General features: G+C 44.3%; 1 protein-coding gene across 3 annotated transcripts; it reads right to left on the minus strand.

Moving 5' to 3' along the window:
- Positions 1-1,663: 1,663 nt before the first annotated feature.
- Positions 1,664-23,236, minus strand: LOC129715322 (uncharacterized). Of its 3 annotated transcripts, XM_055665195.1 has the most exons (4): positions 22,774-23,236; positions 15,738-15,795; positions 6,767-6,880; positions 1,664-6,274 (listed from the first exon to the last, which is right to left on the minus strand). In XM_055665195.1, the coding sequence occupies exon 4, from the start codon at positions 6,252-6,254 to the stop codon at positions 5,079-5,081; it is 1,176 nt and encodes a 391-aa protein (XP_055521170.1). In that variant the 5' UTR covers positions 6,255-6,274; positions 6,767-6,880; positions 15,738-15,795; positions 22,774-23,236; the 3' UTR covers positions 1,664-5,078. The 3 variants fall into 3 exon arrangements, with proteins under 3 accessions (XP_055521170.1, XP_055521169.1, XP_055521168.1); XM_055665194.1 differs by lacking the exon at positions 6,767-6,880 and having other exon boundaries at positions 22,774-23,234; XM_055665193.1 differs by lacking the exons at positions 6,767-6,880; positions 15,738-15,795; positions 22,774-23,236 and adding an exon at positions 11,907-12,264.
- Positions 23,237-23,545: the final 309 nt, after the last annotated feature.

Raw genomic sequence — 23,545 nt, forward strand, 5'->3', positions numbered from 1 at the left:
TGAAAGTATATCACCATTGAATTCACAGTTGTGTGTGGATGTGCCCAGACAGAAGATAAGGTGCTGTTTTTCATCCGTGCATTGAACTTTGTTATATTGGTCCAGAATGTACTTTATATTAGTTTGGAGACACAGCATGGAAACAGACCCATTGATTCACCGGTCCACGCTGATCATTTGTTTACACTAGTTCTACATTATCCCATTTTCGCATAAACTCCCTACACATTCGGGGCAATTTAAGGAGGCCAATTAACCCAGAAACCTGCACATCACAATAAACTAGACTGAACTAGACATCTTTGGGATGTGGGAGGAACGGAGCACCTAGAGGAAACCCACACAGTCACAGTGACAACATGCAAACTCCACGCAGACAGTTGTAAGGCAGGAACTCTACCGCTGCGCCACTGTGCTGCCCTGGGTGGGGAAGATTGAGTGGGATATATGCCAAAAGTAATAACATGGCGCATCTTGGTCAGCATGGACAAGTTGTGCCGATGGGCGCTTTTGACTGCTCTCCAGACATTTCCATTGACTGCCCCTAGTTTCCCAGTGCTCAAGCCATTCTTCACAGTGAAAAGCGAGGAGAAATACTCGCTGAGAACCTTGCCTTTCTCCTGTACCTCCACAAAAGGACGGCACGGTGGTGCAGCGGTAGAGTTGTTCCCTGACAGCGTTTCTGGTCAGTGTGGACTCGGTGGGCCGGGGGTCCTGTTTCTGCACTGTCTCTCTAAACTAAACGAAACACAGAGTTGACCACTTGCTGAGTTTATCTGGTGTGTGTCTCTGTCTCTTTAACTTACACTGTGGAATTATCCTCAATTTTATACTTAAAAAATAAACAAAACTTGCTGAATCCAGGCAGCATCCAGAGATGTGGTTACTCCAGCACTTTGTGTTTGATGAATAAACCACCATTGCAGTTCCTTGTGTCTCAACATTATATTATCAATTGCTATGAATTGATGCTTCACCCATTGTCTTCATGCCACCAGCAGTGTGAACCCAAACAAATTAATCTCCTTGACTATTCCTCCTCTACGATATTCAAAAACCATCCTATTTAAACTTATGTGCATTAAATTGCCCCCAAAGCATTAGCATCAACAAAGTCACCAAGGCAGCAGGGGGCGGCACGGTGGCTCAGCGGTAGAGCTGCAGCCTTACAGTGCCAGAGACTCTGTTCTGATCCTGACCACTGATGCTGCCTGTATGGAGTTTGCACGTTCTCCCCGTGACCTGCTTGGGATTTCTCCGAGGTCTTCGGTTTCCTCCCACAACCCAAAGACGCACAGGTTTGTCAGTTAATTGGCTTGTTGTAAATTTTCCCTAGTGTCCCTTTTTTTTCTAGTGTGTGTTGGATAGCGTTAATGTTCGGGGATCGCTGGTCGGAGCGGACTTGGTGGCCCAAGGTGCCTGTTTCTGTGCTGTATCTCTAAACTAAACTAAACTAAACTAAACTAAACTAAACTAAACTAAACTAAACTAAACTAAATTAAACTAAACTAAACTAAACTAAACTAAACTAAACTAAACTTAAACTAAACTAAACTAAACTAAACTAAACTAAACTAAACTAAACTAAACTAAACTAAACTAAACAGCTCCTCAGAAACTGCCAGTCTAGGCTTACGGAAGGTGTAAAGTGTCTGTGGTTCAATTTCAAGTTCAAGTTCGAATTTATTGCCACATGCACCAATTAAGGTACAGTGATATTTAAGTTACAATACAGCCATACTAAGTTAAAAGCCACAATACGCACAGCCACATAAAGTAAAATTTAACATAAACATTCACCACAGCGGAATCCACATTCCTCACTGAGATGGAAAGCAATAAAGTTCAATCATTTTCATCCTTGTTCACCCCATGGTCAGGGCCGTTGAACCCTCCGCAGTCGCCGCTACCGATGGTCCGATGTCCGAATCCCTCATGTCGGGAGATCGAAACTCCGGCATCGGGATGGATTGGAACACTCTAAGGCATGGAACTCCCTAGTCGGCCTTCACGGGCCAACCATGGGCTACACAGTGTTAAACTCCACAGGCCACGTGGTTGGAGCTCTTTTCACAGACAATCCTCGACAAAGGATCGTTGGCTCCACAATGGTAAGTCCGCGCGCCCACGGCTTGAAGCACCGGGCCGGTCTTCAGGAAGGGCCACACCGCTCCACGTTGTTAGGTCGCAGGGGGGACGGACATACGATACAGAGAAAAATTGCATCTCCGTTGTGGCAAGTGACTGAAAATGGTTGCCCCATGATTCCCCCCCCCCCACATAAAACAGACCAAGAAACACTAAATCATACATTTAAAACATACTTAAAATAATAAAAAGAGAGAGGGGATATACAGATTGTTGGCGAAACAGCCACTGCGGTGGTGCCACCCGCTGCTCTGCCCAGTACCCGGTTTATGAGCTGATCTGAAACCCATCATGATTGGGCTACCATGAAGAAGCAAGAGGGGCTGGTTTTTTAAAGATACAGCATGGGAATAGGCCCAGCGGCCCATCAAGTCCACACCGACCATCCATCACATTGGCCTTATGTCATCCCACCTTGGCAGAACCCCCCCTGCACACTGGGAGTAATTTACAGCAACCAATTCACCTACAATCCTGCACATCCATGCAAATTTCCCAAAAAATTGAATGATTCATAAAGTTTGCTAATGCAATAATCCATTTGCTTAAAAATAAAACTGGCATTATGTCAACTGGATAAGGCTTTTCTTTCAAATATATTTGTGCTGCTGTGCAAGAGGGAACTGCAGATGCTGGTTTACGCTGAAGATAGATATAAAAATGCTGGAGTATCTCAGCAGGACAGGCAGCATCTCTGGAGAGAAGGAATGGGGCTTCTGAAGAAGGGTTTCGACCCAAAACGTCACCCATTACTTCGATCCAGAGATGCAGCCTGTCCCACTGAGTTACTCCAGCATTTTGTGTCTAACATTCGAGGTACTAGTCTTTCATTACAAAATGTGTGCAAATTAAGTGTATCTAATAATGTCATTTCCTCAGCAAATGTAAGGCCATTCTAATCTGCCCAACTCATTCTGTTACACTGCATTGTTTCTACATGAATTATAAATAGTTGGGCCGAAGGGCCTATTTCCACGGAGTAAGACTCTGTGACTATGACTCTAATTCAAAGTTTGGGGAAAACGTTTTTTTCTTATTCAATGATATGAACTCATTAACGTCCAGAAAAGGAGACATCTCTCCAGTGCCTTGAGTAGCCCAATACAGGGATCTCATAATGTCTTTCTGGTCCAGTACAAATCCTCTCCTCTTGCAAGCCTATTGGCAACTCCTTCGATTCCACTCATTGAACAGATACAAACACTGGCATTGTCTATGTAATGTGCTTGACTGTGGGTCGAGGTGTCCTTGTCCCTTGATGTAGTTGAAAGATTGATTGAACAGAGACAACATTGAAACAGGCCTTTCGGCCCACTCAGCCCACACCGACCATCGATCACCTCCTCAGACTAGTTCAATGTTTTTCCACTTCCTCACAGGTTGAATTGCTTTCCAATAATTATAAGTGAGCATTGTGGGGAGAAAAATAGAGAAAAATGTCAATGGCAGACTAAAGGGCCTGTCCCACCAATGTAAATTTTTGGGCGACTTCCCGGCACCTGTAATAGCAGGTCGTTGAAAATTTTCAACATGGTAAAAATCCAACAGCAACCAGAAAAAGGTTCGACTCTTTGGGCGACTTCTCACGACCGTACAGGTGGGGTGACATGTAGAAAGTTTTTGGAGACCTGCTGCGACTATGACGGGTGCCGGCAAGTTTCCCAAAAAATCGCATTAGTGGGACAGGCCCTTTCGGCAACCAGAATCAACCGCTGTGTGAAAGAACCACGGGAACTCATGTCAAAGACAGTCATAGTTAAGAAGATTTTTGAAAATTTCCTTCCAGTGTCAATCTACAAGTCCATCTATGTGTCATGGTCCTATGTGTCCATGTATAGGAAGGAACTGCAAGTGCTTGATTATACCAAAGATAGACACAAAATGCTGGAGTAACTCAGCGGGATAGTCAGCATGTCTGGAGAGTTTGCTCGAATAGCTTACAAAACATTTGTAAAGTTTTATGTGCATTTTCTCTTGCGTGTATGTTTCTTTCAAGAAACTGAAATAATTTCTTCACCTGGTTTATGGCCTTAGTTAGGAATTGGCATTAGTTAGTTTTTTTATTGCACTTGTTCGTAGGTCTATTGATATTAGAAGTAGCAGATCAACATCAGCTTGTACCACCATTCTCATCCCAGTGAGCAAGTAAGCAATTGCTTTTGAAAACCATTCTTAGAATTGTTGACAGTTTAAGCATGCAGGTACAGCAGGAAGTGAAGAAAGCTAATGGCATGTTGGCCTTCATAACAAGAGGAGTTAAGTACAGGAGCAAAGAGGTCCTTCTGCAGTTGTACAGGACCCTAGTGAGTCCACACCTGGAGTAATGTGTGCAGTGTTGGTCTCCTAATTTGAGCAAGGACATTCTTGCTATTGAGGGAGTGCAGCATAGGCTCACAAGGTTGTTCCCAGGATGGCAGGACTGTCATAGAATAGAATGCCTTTTATTGTCATTCAGACAAGGTTTGAATGAAATTTCATTCCTACAGTCTTGACGAAATGATGAAAGAATGGATTGACTGGGCTTGTATTCACCGAAATTTGGAAGGATGAGATTGGGATCTTATAGAAACATATAAAATTATTAAGGGATTGGTCACGCATGATGCAGGAAACATGTTCCCGATGTTGGGGGTGTCTAGAACCAGGGGCCACAGTTTAAGAATAAGGGGTCGGCCATTTAGAACTGAGATGAGGAAAAACATTTTCATCTAGAGAGTTGTGAATCTGGCAGTGGAAGGCAGTGGAGACCGATTCACTGGAATCATTCAAAAGAGAGGTAGATAGAGCAGTTAGGACTAGCGGAATCAAGTGATATGGGGAGAAGGCAGGAACGGACTAATGATTGTGGATGATCAGCCATGATCACATTGAATGGAGGTGCTGCCTCGAAGGGCTGAATGAACCTACTCCTGCACCTATTTTCTATGTATCTATGTATCTCCATGTTTAGAATTGTTAGCATGCTGTCTAGGATTTTTATTCACTCGTACTTTTAAATGGGTAACTGTTTTTAAATTCTTAAAACAGTGTTTAGATCTGTTGACACGGTGTTTAGAATTGGTGACACAGTTTAGAATTGTTAACACGGTGTTTACAATTATTATTGACACGGTGTTTAGAATTGTTGACACAATGTTTACAGTTATTGTTGACATGATGTTTAGAATTGTTGACATGATGTTTTCAATTATTGTTGACATGGTGTTTAGAATTGTTGACATGATGTTTTCAAGTATTGTTGACATGGTGTTTAGAATTGTTGACATGATGTTTTCAATTATTGTTGTCATGGTGTTTAGAATTGTTGACACGGTGTTTACAAGTATTGTTGACACGGTGTTTACAATTGTTGACATGATGTTTAGAATTGGTGGCACGGTGTTTACAATTGTTATTGACACGGTGTTTACAATTGGTGACACGATGTTTACAATTGTTGTTGACATGGAGTTTACAATTGGTGGCACGATGTTTACAATTGTTGTTGACATGGAGTTTACAATTGGTGGCACGGTGTTTACAATTGTTGTTGACATGGAGTTTACAATTGGTGGCACGGTGTTTACAATTGTTGTTGACATGGAGTTTACAATTGGTGGCACGGTGTTTACAATTGTTGACACGGTGTTTACAATTGTTGTTGACACAGTGTTTACAATTGGTGGCACGGTGTTTACAATTGTTGACACAGTGTTTACAATTATTAACACAATGTTTAAAATTGTTGTTGACACGGTGTTTACAATTGGTGGCACGGTGTTTACAATTGTTGTTGACATGGAGTTTACAATTGGTGACACAGTGTTTACAATTATTGTTGACATGGAGTTTACAATTGTTGACACGGTGTTTACAATTGTTGTTGACACAGTATTTACAATTGGTGGCACGGCATTTACAATTGTTGACACAGTGTTTACAATTATTAACACAATGTTTAAAATTGTTGTTGACACGGTGTTTACAATTGGTGTCATGGTGTTTACAATTGTTGACATGATTCCTTCATCCAGGTTTGCATTTAATGCATCTTCATGATTATTGTTACTGGAGTCCGTTGTGTTTTCACCCATTATATAATCTGATACGCGCTGGCGAATCTTCATTAAAAAGTACAAATTTGTATCTGGAAGATTGCAAAAGCAGCATTTTCTTTTTTTTTGTCATACACTTCAGGACAAATATTGGCACACAACAAGTAGGACTCAAATAGAAACAAATGATATCATCAAAGTTGGTGCTATTGTAATAGTAAAAATTACAGCAGGGTCTTGGTCAGCTGGGCATGTGGGCTGGGGAATGAATGGTAAATGGAATTTATGTTTATGGAGCTGAACCTGTTTTTCAATACATTTGATGGTGGTGCTCTGCCCTGACACCCACCCCCCTGCTCCCCTACAGACTCTCCCCCTCAATCCCCCTAGTCCACTTCCTCTGCCCTTTCTTTGTCGCACCTGACCATCAATGAGAAAGGAGCTGAACAGACTCTGCCCAGGCAATGCTGTGGATCCCAATCGTGTCAGCCCTAGGGTACTCAAGGTGTGGGTACTAGCCATCCAGCATATTTTTACCCTGAGTGAGCCAGAGGAGGGTTCCTGTGATGTGGAAGACATCCTACCTGTTTCCTTTATCAAAGAAGATGCATCCCAGCTCCTCCAATTACTTCTCGTGAGCAAACTGATAAAGATGCAGGTAGATGCTCCATTGGTGTTCTGGATCACCAACTACCTGACTGGACAAACACACTATGTCAGGCTACAGAACTATGTCATGGACATAGGCGTCCCACAGGGGATGGTCCTCTCTCCCTTCCTGTATACCATCTACACCTCAGACCTCAGATATAACTCTACTGTTATTTGTTTTTAAATGTCTGAATGGGCTCACCCCGCCTTACCTCTCTGAGCTGCTCCACCAATACGCTCCTGCCCGGTCCCTCAGGTCAGCTGGTCAGCTGCTCCTGCAGGTACCGAGGTCTAGTCGGAGGCTCAGAGGGGATAGAGCCTTCTCTGTTGCTGCTCCGGCACTCTGGAACACCCTGCCGTTGCACATCAGACAGGCCCCCTCACTGTCCATCTTCAAATCCAGTGTTAAAACACATTTGTACTCCCTGGATTTTGACCATGCCTGAGGCTTTGCTTCTGTTTGTGGTGTTTTTGATGTTTCTTTATTTTACATGTCTTTTCCTACTATTTCTTTTGATTGTTATTTTTGGTGTGTATTAACTTTTTTGTCAATGATTAGTCATGTACAGCACTTTGTTGCAGCTATGTTTGTTTTTAAAGTGCTCTATAAATAAAATTATTATTATTATTATTATTATTACTTCCTGCCACCTGCAGACATTGGCGGATGACTCTGCAATTGTGGGCTGCATCAGTGAGGGGAGGGAAGCTGAATACAGAGGTGTCGTCAACGGCTTTGTTGAGTGGTGTGGACTGAATCACCTGCAGCTCAACACCGACAAGACTAAGGAGTTGGTGGTGGGCTTAAGGAGGAGAGAATCACCCCTGTCCCCCTCAATGGTGTGGGTGAGCAGTTTACCAGGAGTACAAATAACTGCGAGTGCTGGCAAACATTTCCCATCTACACTAGTCCCACCAGCCCGCATTTGACCCATATTCCTCTACACTAATTGTTTCTTTAATGCTGCAATTGTCTCAGCCTCAACTACCTCCTCCAGCAGCTCATTCCGTACATCCACAACCCGTTGTGTGAAAATGTTGCCCCTCAGATTCCTATTAACTCTTTTCCCCTTCACCTTAAACCTATGTCATCTGGTCGTTGATTCATCTACTCTGGGCAAGAGACTCTGTGCATCTACCCGATCTATTCCTTTCATGATTTTATACACCTCTATAATAATCCCCCTTATCCTCCTGCACTCCAAGGAATAGAGACCCAGCCTATTCAACCTCTCCCTAAAGCACAGACCCTCAAGTCCTGGCTACATCGTTGTAAATCTTCTCTGTACCCTTTCCGGCTTGAGAACTTTTTTCATATAGTATGGTGCCCAGAACTGAACACAATACTCTAAATGCAGCCTCACCGATGTCATATATAACTGCAAAGCGACCTCGCACCTTCTATACGCATTATCCTGACTGATAAATTGTCAATGCGCACAAAGCCTTATTGACCACCCTATCTACCTGCACCTCCACTTTCAAGGACCAATGTACCTGCATTCCAAGATGCCTCTGCTCTGCAACACTCTCCAGAGCCCAAGCATTCATTATGTAGGTCCTGCCCATGTTAGGCTTCCCAAAACGCAACACCTCACATTTCACTGTATTAAATTCCATCAACCATTCCTCAGACCACCAAGCCAACTGATCAAGATGCTGCTGCAATTTTTCACAACCAAGGAGTGTTGTGGGGCAGATGGGTATAGGAGTGCAAATACATAATTCCATGAAACTGAATGTACATGCGATCATTGCGGTAACCACCCCCTCAGACCTCCGCAAAAAAGCATTGGAATCTAACATAGAAACATAACAAATAGGTGCAGTAGGCCATTCGGCCCTTCGAGCCTGCACCGCAATTCGAAATGATCATGGCTGATCATCCAACTCAGTATCCCATCCCTGCCTTCTCTCCATACCCCCTGATCCCTTTAGCCACAAGGGCCACATCTAACTCCCTCTTAAATATAGCCAACAAACTGGCCTCAACTACCTTCTGTGGCAGAGAATTCCACAGATTCACCACTCTCTGTATAAAAAATGATTTTCTCATCTCGGTCCTAAAAGACTTCCCTCTTATCCTTAAACTGTGACCCCTAGTTCTGGACTTCCCCAACATCGGGAATAATCTTCCTGCATCTAGCCTGTCCAACCCCTTAAGAATTTTGTAAGTTTCTATAAGATCACCCCTCAACCTTCTGAATTCTAGCGTGTACAAGCCGAGTCTATCCAGTCTTTCTTCATATGAAAGTCCTGCCAAGGTGGAGGATCCGCCATGCATCAACCAACTCAAAGGAATCAATCAAACCTCTCAGCTTATTTGCTACAGCAGGGGCACACTGAGTACCAGAACGGTCTCGCGCCTCAAGTGTTCAATTATAAACACCCCCAAGGAAGACACACTCTGCACTATCAATAGTGCTCAACAGAGCAGTCATCTCCAGGAGTAGGCAGGCCTGCATCGTGCCAGAGCTGGAGGGGAGAGAGGTGTGGAGGAGGGGGAGGAGGGAGATGGGGTAGGGGAGGGAGGGAGAAGTGTGAAGGGTGGGGGGAGAGAGGGGGGAGGGAGGGGAGAGGGATGGGGAAGAGAGGGGAAAAGAGTGGGGAGGGAGAGTGGGTGGGGTAGGGGGGTTGGTGGAAGAGGGACAGAGCAGTAGGAGGAAGAGGGCGGGGGAGAAAGGGAAGGAAGGGACGGGAGGAGAGAGGGATGGGGGAGGGGGAGAGAGGTGTGGGGGAGGGAGGGGAATGGGGAGATGGGGTAGGGGATGGAGGGGGAAGAGGGTGGAGGAAGGGGGGAGAGTGTGGGGAGGGAGAAGGGGGTGGGGGAGAGAGGTATGGGGGTGGGGGAGGAGGAGGAAGGGAGAGGGAGAGGGGTGAGGAGGTGGCGAAAGGGAGGAGATAGGGGTCGGGGTGGGAGGAGAGAGGGATGGGGGAGGGGGAGAGATGTGTGGGGGAGGGGGGGGGGGGGGAGGGAGGGGAGGAGGGAGATGGGGAAGGGGGGAGAGGGGAGGAGGATGGGGAAGGGGGGAGGAGGGGGAGGAGGATGGGGTAGGGGAGGGAGGGGAAGAGTGTGGAGGGAGGGGGAGAGGGGGGAAAGAGGGGAAATAGTGGGAAGGGAGAGTGGGACGGGGAGGGGGGAGAGAAGTGGAAGAGTGGGGGGGGAGGTAGGGGCAGAGGGGTAGGTAGAATGGTGGAAGAGGGACAGGGGGAGTGGGGGAAGAGGGACAGAGGGGTAGGGGAAAGGGGGGAGAGGGGAGGAGGATGGGGTGTGGGGGGGGTGTGAGTGTGTGTGGTGGGAGGGGGAGAGGGGTGGGGGGAGAGAGGGGAAATAGTGGGGAGGGAGAGTAGTGTGTGGAAGGGGTAGGGACAGTCCATCTGTTCCCCATTCGCTATCACCCCCAATCGTCTTTCTCCATTCCCACACACGTGATGACGCGCTTTGACACAGGCTGCGGGGGTGGGGGGAGGAGCTGGGGCTGCGGCTGCTGCAAAGGCATATGTAAATTGATCCATTCCAATTGGACATCTGTGAGCATTGGGCATTGTGACATCACACGATTGAATGTTCACCAACATGTTTTGGGTGAGAGCAGTTTTTTTTTAATTTGGGGGGTGGGGTGAAGGATTTTATTAAAAATCGGTACATAAACACGACAAAATTTAATCAGGAGTGGATACTTGGAATGTAAAATGAAATCTCTCCCGAAATGGTAAAAAATCTCGGCGTTTCTGCGTGTGATGATGGCGTAGCAACGAATCAAAGGCTGGCAACCACAAGTCAGGCAAGCATGAAATTAGCCTTTGCACCCATAACAAATGGATAAATAACGCTAAGGGTCATATAGCATAGAAACAGGCCCTTCAAAACATTGTGCCCATGTCAATACCAGGATTCTTTCCTTATTAATCCTGTTTACTAGCAATTGGTCTACTATGCTTCAGTGATAACGTGCTTATCCTATCACGATCGGCAGTGGCTTGTAGCCATCTGTTTTTTTCTTTCTTTTTGTTCCATTAGGTATGTTTTTATTTTTATTTTTTAGATGTTTATATGTGGGAGGGTGGATGGGGGGAGGGGGGGGGGGGGGGGGTTTTAAAATATTTCAATCTCTGCCCTGTACGGCAACCCAACCTTTTCCCCATCGGGTCTCCATTGTCATTGGGCCTAACATCGTGGAGCCGGCGGCCTCCAACCGGAACCAACCTGAGGTCTCCAGTCGACTTTGGAGCTTCAGAGGCTCCAGCAGCAGACACGGGGGATGGTAACATCAAGAGCTCATGGGAGAGCTTATCGGAGCTCCTGAAAAGGCAATTTCTCCTGCCCAAATCACAGGGTTAAAAACGACCCAGAGCGGGACCTTACATCGCCCGGAGCAGCTTTAATGGCCGCGAAACTTACCATCGCCTGCCGGGGTCTCCAACATCAAGACCCAGAGCAGGGCCTTACATCGCCCGGTGCGGCCTTAACAGCCGTGGGACTTGCCATCGCCCGCCGGGGGCTTTAACATCGGGAGAGACAAGACTTTGTCTTCCATCACAGTGAGGAGGTGTTTGGAGATTCACTGTGATGGATGTATGTGGAAAATGTGTTAATTGTGTGTCTTGGGTTTTTTTCTTGTTCGTATGACTGCAGAAACAAAATTTTGTTTGAACTTAGGTTCAAATGACAATAAACGGTATTCTGATTCTGATTCTGACATGTGGAGAGCATCTCTTCCACCGTTGTCTCAGTAAATACATTCTCTGAATGAAAGAACATTACTTCCTCACAGCAACTATAAATCTTGTACATCTCAGCTTAACTCTATGCTCTCTGGCCTTATACATGTTGTCTTTGGGGAAGTATCTGTGTTTACTATATCTCTGCCCTCAGCTCTCACCAGTCCATCAGCCGGCTCAGGCTCCCCTGGCCCAATGAATTCTCAACTTTTTGAAAAGTTTAAAGAGATTTGGCATGTCACCAAATAATCTCAAGCTTCTTCAAATTTACTGGAGAGCATGTTTCCACTCTCCTAGTGGGAGATTCTAGGACCAAAGGCCATAGAATAGTAAGATTAAACGAGAACTTACCAGTTCGAAGTTTGATCGTTATTTTATGAGGAGCACGTTGAGGGAATACGTGAAGAACCCCGCCAGGACGCATGTGTGTCATTCTTCAAAGCAGCGGTGTGAAATCACAGATAACTGTAATGACTGAACATAGTAAGATTAGAGAAGAGATACCAGTTGAGTATATGATCAAGGGTGGGAGCGGATGGCACGTATTCCCTCAATATGCTCCTCATAAAATAAAGATCAAACTTTGAACTGGTAAGTTCTCGTTTAATCTTACTATTTTACTTCGGAGTCACGTGAGTGACTACGTGAAGATTTTAAAGCTCTGTAATTTCATGCCGTGGAAACGAGTCCATGCATCACTTCTGCCTTGATTATGGGAAGAATAGTGTTAACATTATTAGACATCAATACGACATTGAAATCAACGATAACTCCATGACTGAACATCAAATTATAGCCCCCTTTATGGGAAGAATAGTGTTAAAATTAATCTTATTATTTTACTTCGGATCAATACGTGAAATCAACGATTTGTGATTTCACCAAATTATAGCCCTATTTATGGGTGTTAAATTATTAGACATCAATAAATCAACGATAAATTATTAACACCAAATTATAGCCCCTATTTATGGGGTAAAATTATATTACAGAACTTAAAATTGTTTCTGCAAACGTTCCAGGTTTAATTACTGGTTTGTGATAAAATCATTGGAAAGTTTTCTCCGTTGACCATCCTGCTGTCTTGAGGATTTGGTCATCGGAACATCCAACTGCATATCTGCCAATGTAGCTGCAGCCTTTATTAGGACCTGTTTCAGCCATCTCGAGATGGGCTGGACTGTAACTTTTTTGTGTGGTTATTTGTGGCTGATTAAAAGTGCCATTTCTTTGCATCTGATGATTTTTGTATACTCCATATATAATAGCAAGTGTCTTACAATACAGAGACGATCATAGAAACATAGAAATTAGGTGCAGGAGTAGGCCATTTGGCCCTTCGAGCCTGCACCACCATTCAATATGATCATGGCTGATCATCTAACTCAGTATCCCGTACCTGCCTTCTCTCCATACCCTCTGATCCCCTTAGCCACAAGGGCCACATCTAACTCCCTCTTAAATATAGCCAATGAACTGGCCTCAACTACCCTCTGTGGCAGAGAGTTCCAGAGATTCACCACTCTCTGTGTGAAAAAATCATCTGTCGGGTGGGCCCTAAATTCTATTTTTAGGCCTGCTGACCCCTGTCTGTTCTGCTTTACTAATTCATTGATGTGAAAGTTAAGTTCCCAGATGAAGAAGACATGTTGTCCAGTCTTAATTTATGTAGCGACTGGACCCTTTGTGCCATCAGCATGACTGTTTTCAGTGTCAGTTTCTGTAGGGACAGAGCTGTAGCTGGAGACCAGTTCCTTAACATGGTCAGTACAATGCTTACATCCCATATTTGGGAGTACAGGTGCACAACCTTTTATCCGAAAGCCTTGGGACCAGACACTTGTCGGATTTCGGACATTTTCGGATTTCCGAATGGAAGATTTTTAGCGTAGATTAGGTAGGTAGCGCGGGCGGCTTGAAAAGTCTGGAGCGACTGCCTCCTCCCTGGAGACCGGGGAATCATTGTAAATCATTGCATAAATGTTAGTCAGTTAGTTTGGAGGGATTTTATGTGGTGGTGGTGGGGTGGGGGTGAAGGGGGAAACTTTAATTCTTAGTCCCCTACCTGGTCGGCGATTCCCAACATCGCGGAGCTGGGGGCTCCGTCCGGCCGCGGGCGGCGCCGGTTGTAGCTCCGACCCCGGCAACTCTACCCCTGGCTGCGAGGCGCTCCAAATCCAGCGCCGCCCGCGGTCGGACGCCCCCCACCCCAGCTCCGCGAATGTTGGGAGAAGGCGGCCTCCGCGCCCTGGAGCTTACCGCACAGCGACCCGGTAAGGCATTGCCCGCTTCCCGCTGGTATCCCAGCGCTGCGACGCCGCCGACTCCCAACATTTACGGAGCTGGGGTGGGGGGCGTCCGGCCGCGGGCGGCGCTGGATTTGGAGCGCCTCGCAGCCAGGGGTAGAGTTGCCGGGATCGGAGCTACAACCGGCGCCGCCCGCAGCCCCAGCTGGGAGTTGGCGGCCACAGCGCTGCGGAGCTTACTGCACGGCGACCCGGTAAGGCATCGACCGCTCCCCGTCTCTCCGACCAGGTAGGGGACTAAGAATTAAAGTTTACCCCTTCAACCCCCCTTCACATAAAAGCCCTCCAAACTAACTGACTAACATTTAAGCAATGATTAAAGATGTTTAAGTGTCTCCCCGGTCTCCGGGGAGGAGGCAGCCGCTACAGTAGTACAGACCGTTTCGGGTCAAGTTTGGCGCCAAACGCGAGCTTTGGTGTGTAGACGACATCCTGGAAAAAATGGCCGGTTTTCGGAGTTTTTTTTCGGTTTCCAGAACACCGGATAAAAGGTTGTACACCTGTACCTGGTTCTTGGGGGATTGACATTAAAAATTCCCCTCATAAATTTAGTTACCAGGGGGAGTGTCCCAACAGAATGCTGCTCTGTACCTTGCCATAGGTATGTTGACAGAGCACTTCTGGCACAGTTGATGGCACTATAACTGAGCCCCTCATCGTAATGGAGGCTTGCCAGGAATTCCAGAACAGACGGGATGTTCATTGATCTGTGGGTGATGTTATTGTTGTGACAGTACATTTCCCATTTCTTGATGTACACCAAGTACTGTTTTTTTGTGGACTGTCTGTGGGCTGCTGAAATAATGTCCACTGGCTGGGTTTTCTCCGAGATTTTTGGTTTCTCCCGCACTCCATGGCGTAGAGGTATATAGTTTAATTTGCTTTGTATAACTGTAAATTGTCATTACCGTGTGTAGGATAGTGTTAATGTGCGGGGATTGCTGATTGATGTGGACATGATGGGCTGAATGGCCTTTTTTGTGCTGCATCTCTAAACTAAAGTAAACTAAACTAAACTTATGAACTTAGAAAATATCCTGCCTGTTTGGTTGCATCTTGACTTGGTACGGCTATTCATATGCACAAGGTCAAAAGAGGATGCAGATTCAGACCAGTCTGACACATGTACAGCCGTCCCGAGAATTGAAAGCAAATTATTCCAAGTGTAACAGTGTAGCAAAGAGTCAAAGGTGGTTGTATGGTACATGATGATGACCATGCAATTTGGCATTGAATAATCTACATTAACAACTCCAATGCCCTGCACAGAACGAAGAAAAGTGTACCAGTGATTGAACATTCAATTCACACACTGCTAGAAATGGGGGATATTTTAAGAAAGAAAGAGCAGCCCAGTGACACGGCTTGTCGAGCTGCTTCTTCACAACACCATGGAGCTGTGTTAAATCCTGACTATCAGTTCATGAATGATAGGAAATAAGTGAATGGGCCATTTGGCCCATCAAGTCTACTCCGCCATTCAATTATGGCTGATCTATCTCTCCCTACTAACACCATTATCCTGCCTTATCCCCACAACCCCAACACCAGTATTGTGTAGAGTTCTGTCTGTGTGGAGTTTGCATGTTCTTCCTGTGACTGTGTGAGTTTCCTCCGGGTTCTCCGGATTCATTCCATATCCCAAAGACGTGCGGGCTTACAGGTTAATAAACTTTGATAGAATTTACCAATAATGTGTAGAGACTGGATACAAAATTAGGATAACAAAGATCTAGAGTGACTGGTTATATATCGACTCGGTGGGCCGAAGGGCTGGCTTCCATGATTTACCCCTAAACTAAACTAAATTATAAATATTTCAAGGTGGCAATCTTGCTTTATCATCAATTCAAAGAATATGTACAAAAATACTTACCAATACAATTATTGAAGGAGGAAAAGAGTCATCACACTTTGGGCAAATTGGTACTCTTCTAACATGAGGCAAAAAAAAAAGTTAAAATGTTAAAAATTGCACTAAGCACCAATTTACCATTGGCAAATACCACATTACTTAATCTTGCAGTAATCAGTCAATACACAATATCAGAAACAGTTCTTCATGACAGTGTTAATGTTAACAACAGTTGTGGAAATGTTCAGTGAGTAGAAGAGAAAGTTCTAAGAGGAACACACACGGGGGATTTATTGCAACTGTGATCATTTTTAATTGAATATCAAGAAGCACACAGCCAGACAGGTGATTGATGAAAATAATGATTTATGCCAAGTAGGGTATGGATGGTAAAGCTGTGCGAGTGGAAGGCCTTTTAGAAGGAGATTGGGAATAATCAAATCTGGAGATGGCCAGAGAATACGAGGGTTAGAAACATAGAAATTAGGTGCAGGAATAGGCCATTCGGCCCTTCGAGCCTGCACCGCCATTCAATATGATCATGGCTGATCATCCAACTCAGTATCTCGTACCTGCCTTCTCTCCATACCCTCTGATCCCCTTGGCCACAAGGGCCACATCTAACTCCCTCTTAAATATAGCCAATGAACTGGCCTCAACTACCCTCTGTGGCAGAGGGTACCCTCTGTATCCTTAAGCTGTGACCCCTTGTCCTGGACTTCCCCAACATCGAGAACAATCTTCCTGCATCTAGCCTGTCCAACCCCTTAAGAATTTTGTAAGTTTCTATAAGATCCCCTTTCAATCTCCTAAATTCTAGAGAGTATAAACCAAGTCTATCCAGTCTTTCTTCATAAGACAGTCCTGACATCCCAGGAATCAGTCTGGTGAACCGTCTCTGCACTCCCTCTATGGCAATAATGTCCTTCCTCAGATTTGGAGACCAAAACTGTACGCAATACTCCAGGTGTGGTCTCAACAAGACCCTGTACAACTGCAGTAGAACCTCCCTGCTCCTATACTCAAATCCTTTTGCTATGAAAGCCAACATACCATTCGCTTTCTTTACTGCCTGCTGCACCTGCATGCCTACCTTCAATGACTGGTGTACCATGACACCCAGGTCTTGCTGCATCTCCCCCTTTCCCAATCGTCCACCATTTAGATAATAGTCAGCTTTCCCGTTTTTGCCACCAAAATGGATAACCTCACATTTATCCACATTATACTGCATCTGCCAAACATTTGCCCACTCACCCAGCCTATCCAAGTCACCTTGCAGTCTCCTAGCATCCTCCTCACAGCTAACACTGCCCCCCAGCTTAGTGTTATCCGCAAACTTGGAGATATTGCCTTCAATTCCCTCATCCAGATCATTAATATATATTGTAAATAGCTGGGCAGCAGAGCTATAGAGTGATAGAGTGATACAGTGTTGAAACAGGACCTTTGGCACAACATGCTCACATTGGCCAACATCTCCCAGTCCCACCTGCCTGCACCTGGTCCATATCCCTCCAAACCTGTCCTATCCATGTTCCCGTCTAACTGTTTCTTAAAAGATGGGATAGTCCCTGCCTCAATTACCTCCTCTGGCAGCTTGTTTCATACATCAACCACCTTTTGTGTGGAAAAAGTTACGACAGATTCCTATTGAATCTTCTCCACTTCACCTTGAACCTGGTGGAACCTTGGAACTGGTGCAGGGGGCAGGGATTTAGATTTTTAAACCACTGGGATTTGTTTTGGAGTAAGGGGGGACTGTACAAAAGGGACTGATTGCATCTTAACAGATGGGGGACCAGCATTCTGGCAGGCACGTTTGTCACTGCTACAAGGGTGGTTTTAAACTGAATAAGGGGGGCGGGGAGTCAAATGGGATAGTCAAGAATGGAGTTAAAGGGAAAGAGAGTAAAGGGATGGTTAATGACCCCAGAATTAATGGGAACGGAAGCTCACAAAGGGATTGGAGAGTATGACCAAGTGTAATAGTGATCTATGTGAAAGTTGAGATGCGTAAGGAATTAAAAGTATTGTATATGAATGTGTGAATTATAAGAAGTAAAGTAGATGAGCTTGAGGCTCAGTTAGAGGTTGGTAGATATGACATTGTGGGGATTACTGAGATGTGGCTGCAGGAGGATCGGGCCTGGGAACTTAATATTCAGGGCTATACATCCTGTAGAAAGGACAGGCAGGTGGGCAGAGGAGGGGGGATAGCTCTGCTGGTGAGGTGGGGAATTCAGTCCCTTTTGAGGGAAGACATAGGGACTGACGAGGTTGTCACTGTGGATTGAGTTGAGGAATTGTAAAGGCAAGAAGACACTAATTGGTGTTATTTACAGACCCCCAAATAGTAGCCCGGTTGTAGGGTGTAAGTTACAGCAGGAGTTAAAACTGGCATGTAACAAAGGTAATGCCACTGTGGTGGTGGGGGGTTTCAATATGCAGGTAGACTGGGAAAATCAGGTTGGTTCAAGACCCCTAAGAAAGAGAGTTTGTAGAGTGCCTCCGAGATGGATTCTTAGAGCCGACCAGAGAAAAGGCAATTCTGGATTTAGTGTTGTCCAATGAACCTGATATGATAAGAGAACTTGAGGTAAAGGAACCGCTTGGAGGTAGTGATCATAATATGATTAGTTTTAATCGTCAATTTGAGAAGGAGAACGTTAAATCGGAAGTGTCAGTGATGCAGTCGAACAAAGGGGACTATGAAGGCATGAGAGGGGAGCTGGCCAAGGTAGACTGGAAAGGGATCCTAGCAGGAATTACGGTGGAACAGCAATGGCAGGAATTTCTGGGCAGAATCCGGAAGACGCAGGATCATTTAATTCCAAAAATGAAGAAAGATTCTAAGGGGAGAAGGAGGCAATCATGGCTGACAAGAGAAGTTAGGGATAGAATAAAACTAAAAGAAAAGATGTATAACACAGTAAAGAGTAGCTGTAAGCCAGAGGATTGGGAAACTTTCATAGGACAACAGAAGGAAACAAAATGGGCAATACGGGCTGAAAAGATGAAGTACGAAGGGAAGCTGGCCAGGAATATAAAGAAGGGCAGTAAAAGCTTCTTTCGATATGCTAGGGGAAAAAGAGTAGCAAAGTCAAATGTGGGTCTCTTGAAGGCAGACACAAGTGAAATTATTATGGACAACAAGAAAATAGCAGAAGAGTTGAATAGGTACTTTGGATCTGTCTTCACTAAGGAAGACACAAACAATCTCCCAGATGTACGGGTCCTTTTCAGAATGGCAGGCAGTGGCGAGTGGAGTGCCGCAAGGCTCGGAGTTGGAGCCACAACTGTTTACCATATATATTAATGATTTGGAAGAGGGAATTAGGAGCAACACTAGCAAGTTTGCAGATGACACAAAGCTGGGTGGCAGTGTGAGCTGTGAAGAGGATGTTAGGAGGTTGCAGGGTGACCTGGACAGGTTGAGTGAGTGGGCAGATGCGTGACAGATGCAGTATAATATAGATAAATGTGAGGTTATCCACTTTGGCGGCAAAAACAAGGGGGCAGATTATAATCTCAATGGGGTTAGGTTAGGTAAGGGGGAGGTGCAGCGAGACCTGGGTGTCCTTGTACACCGGTCACTGAAAGTTGCCGTGCAGGTACAGCAGGCAGTGAAGAAAGCTAATGGGATGTTGGCCTTCATAACAAGAGGATTTCAGTATAGGAGTAAAGAGGTTTTTCTGCAGTTCTATAGGGCTCTGGTGAGACCACATCTGAAGTATTGTGTACAGTTATGGTCTCCTAATTTGATGAAGGACATCCTTGTGATTGAGGCAGTGCAGCGTAGGTTCACGAGATTGATCCCTGGGATGGCGGGACTGTCATATGAGGAAAGATTGAAAGGACTAGGCTTATATTCACTGGAGTTTAGAAATAAGGATCTTATAGAAACACATAAAATTATAAAAGGACTGGACAAGCTAGCTGCAGGAAAAATGTTCCCAATGTTGTGCGAGTCCAGAACCAGAACAGTCTTAGAATAAAGGGGAGGTCATTTAAGACTGAGGTGAGAAAAAACGTTTTCACCCAGAGAGTTGTGAATTTATGGAATTCCCTGCCACAGAGGGCAGTGGAGGCCAAATCACTGGATGGATTTAAGAGAGATTTAGATAGAGCTCTTGGGGCTAGTGGAGTCAAGGGGTATGGGGAGAGGGTAGGCACGGATTATTGATAGGGGACGATCTGCCATGATCACAATGAATCGCGGTGCCACAAGGGCCACATCTCTTAACTCCCTCTTAAATATAGCCAATGAACTGGCTTCAATACCTTCTGTAGCAGAGAATTCCACTGATTCACCACTCTCTGTGTAAAAAAATGATTTTCTCATCTCGGTCCTAAAAGACTTCCCTCTTATCCTTAGACTGTGACCCCTAGTTCTGGACTTCCCCAACATCGGGAATAATCTTCCTGCATCTAGCCTGTCCAACCCCTTAAGAATTTTGTAAGTTTCTATAAGATCCCCCCTCAATCTTCTGAATTCCAGCGTGTACAAGCCGAGTCTATCCAGTCTTTCTTCATATGAAAGTCCTGACATCCCAGGAATCAGTCTGGTGCACCTTCTCTGTACTCCCTCTATGGCAAGAATGTCTTTCCTCAGATTAGGAGCCCAAAACTGTACGCAATACTCCAGGTGTGGTCTCACCAAGACCCTGTACAACTGCAGTAGAACCTCCCTGCTTTTATACTCAAATCCTTTTGCTATGAATGCTAACATACCATTTGCTTTCTTCACTGCCTGCTGCACCTGCATTCCTACTTTCAATGACTGGTGTACCATGACACCCAGGTCTCGCTGCATCTCCCCTTTTCCTAATCGGTCACCATTCAGATAATAGTCTACTTTCCTGTTTTTGCCACCAAAGTGGATAACCTCACATTTATCCACATTTTACTGCATCTGCCTAAATTCCTCTCCTGATTTTATACACCTCTATATTTCTCCCCGTATCCTCCTGTGCTGGGAATTGTGTCCCAGCCTACGCAACCTCTGCTTCTAGCTCATACCAAGAGTTCTGGCAACATCGTCGTAAATCTTCTCTACACCCTTTCCAGCTTGATAACATCTTTCCAATAACATGGTGCCCAGAAAGGAACACTATACTCTAATGGGGTCTCACCAACATCTTATGTAACTGCAACATGACCTCCCAACTTCTATAATCAATACTCTGACTAATGATGGCCAATGTGGCAATAGTCTTTTCGACCACCCTATCTACGTGAATCCATCTTCAAGGAACCATGCTCCTAGATCCCTCTGCTCTACAATACTCCCCAGAGGCCTATCATTCACTGTGTAGTTCCGGCCCATGTTAGATTTCCCAAAATGCAACACCTCACATTTCCCAATGTTAAATTTCATCAACCATTCCTCAGACCAACTGGCAAATCGATCAAGATTCTGCTGCAATTTTTCACAACCATTTTCACCAACTGCAAAACTACCCACATTGTGTCATCAGCAAACTCACACATGCTTTCATATCAGACTTGGTTAATGTAATGTTTAAGAAGGAACTGCAGATGCTGGAGAATCAAAGGTACACAAAAAAGCTGGAGAAACTCAGCGGGTGCAGCAGCATCTATGGAGTGAAGGAAATAGGCAACGTTTCGGGCCGAAACCCTTCCTTCGGCCCGAAACGTTGCCCATTTCCTTCGCTCCATAGATGCTGCTGCACCCGCTGAGTTTCTCCAGCTTTTTTGTGTACCTTTGGTTAATGTAATGCCTTGTTTACAGGTCTGCCTTCAAATTCCAGAAACAAGTTACAGCTCATTCAAAATGCAGCAGCCCGGCTTTTAACAAATACCGAGAAAAGGGAGCATATCACCACAGTATTATGCTCTCTTCATTGACTCCCTGTGAGATCCAGGATAAAGTCCTCCTTTTTCTATAAAGCCCTAAATGGCTTAGGAGCAGCATATTTTACCACCCTCCTTCCCTATGCCCCTTCTCGAGCGCTCAGGTCTTTTGATGCTCTCCTGCCAATGCTGCAGCAATAAGAAAATTGGTGAAGCAGCCTTTTTAAATTATGCCCCCAAGCTGTGGAATACCCGGCCCAGGGCTATGAGAGACGCCCACTCAGTTGATATTGGTAAACGGCAGCGAAAAACTTACCTTTTTAATAAAACTTTTAACTGTCTTTACTCTGTAATTGACCTCATTGTTTTTTGTCCTTTTACATTCCTAATTTTATATTTTAAATATTTATATATATCTGTGTTTTTTTACACTATTAACTGCCTATGTTCTTACTTTTTTTAAATTGTATTTTTTGTTTAGACCTGTGTTTATTGTGGAAAGCACTTTAGGTTACATTCAATTGTATGAAAAGTGCTACACAAATAAAGTTATTATTATTATTATTATTATTATTATTATTATTACCTGTACTAGATCCCTCTGCTCTGCAACTCTCCCCAGATCCCTGCCATTCGACTTTAGGTAACTAAACTGATTTTTCAAAATTCTAGATATGGGGAACCTAACACACAAATGTTAACAAAAGAAAAGAAGACAAAGGAGAAAAACCTTTTAGTTTAACACATGGAAAGAACCAAGAAGGACATGAGGTGAGGGAAACGCCTTGACTTTACAAAGGGGACCTAGCACAGCTGGGGAGAATTTGAAACTTTGGAAGCGTCCTTTATGGGCAACTTTTTGCATACCTTAGGTTTGCTAGTAAAGAATTTCACTGTAACCTATCACATGTGACAATAAAGTATTCGATTTAATGTCACAGGTAAAATACGAATATATCTTGACTTTACAGTGGGGCAGGTTGAAATTTGTGTTAACTAGGCAAGGTCAAAATGGTCTTGTGAAAGGGAACCATTACGAAGTAGCCTCCTCAGTCATCACCTCAAACCCACTGGGTCTGATCTGTTCACTCAGTTGAGGAGTGCTCGCAGCTTATCTAATTATCTCAGAGACCTGAAGGTACCAGTTCTTGACGACCACTGAAAATCAAAGTTGAAAGGATGGGCACACAAAATGGCAACAATAAAATGAAGGAAAAAATTAAACCAGCCTTTAACTCACCAAAGTCTTCACTCAGTCAACTATGCACCTTCTTTTGAGTTTGAGTTTAGTTTACTGTTACGTGTACCGTGAAAAGCTTTCCAGTCAACAAAAAAAAAAACATGATTACAATCAAGCCATCCAATGTCTATAGAGCTAGATGTTGCCTGATAATAAGTAGCCAATTGGAGGCTATGGGACCAGGAAAATACCAGATTAACTGGTTGAACCATCGCATTGCAACCTATTGTTCTTGGCTGATCTCCAAAGAGGAAGAAGCAAAATGACCTTTCTAAACATGCTAATGAACAGCACCTTAATGCTATTTGAGTAGCAATGTTACAAAATTTTGAGATTTAAAAAATCAAGTCTGTAATTTATCCCATCAGTTAAAGCATAAACAGAAATTTAATTTGACACCTAATTCACTTTCATATCTTCAGTATTAAAAAAGTTATGGCCATTTTCATACTCGGAAATTAGCATCTTGTTCCCTATTGCTTTTCCATTGACTTAACTCAAAAACTGTGATCGAGGTCAGTCAAAAGCCCATATTTTCTTAAAAATTAAGAGAACTAAAATAAATTTTCAGTTATAATAGATTGAAGCATTCTGAAACAAATATAAAACAATCTTACTTAGATGACTCAAAATTAAAGCATATAATTAGTTAGTTACCTAATTGTAGCTAATTACAAAATTCAATTACTAGATCTAAACATCTATCAATTCAAGACATTTTTAAATAGCCTAAGTGTCCAAATAACATTCACACAAGAATTAACAATATAAC

Source organism: Leucoraja erinacea, unplaced genomic scaffold (genome assembly GCF_028641065.1).
Source record: "Leucoraja erinacea ecotype New England unplaced genomic scaffold, Leri_hhj_1 Leri_111S, whole genome shotgun sequence".
In the NCBI taxonomy this organism is placed as follows: Eukaryota; Metazoa; Chordata; class Chondrichthyes; order Rajiformes; family Rajidae; genus Leucoraja; species Leucoraja erinaceus.

What these genes read in the sequence shown, in the direction of transcription:
- LOC129715322 (XM_055665193.1), bottom strand. Translation starts at nt 11,988, where the DNA reads ATGACACACATGCGTCCTGGCGGGGTTCTTCACGTATTCCCTCAACGT. An exon ending in AACGATCAAACTTCGAACTG is followed by an intron (nt 6,275 to 11,906) that starts GTAAGTTCTCGT and finishes GCAATCTTCCAG; the next exon opens with ATACAAATTTGTACTTTTTA.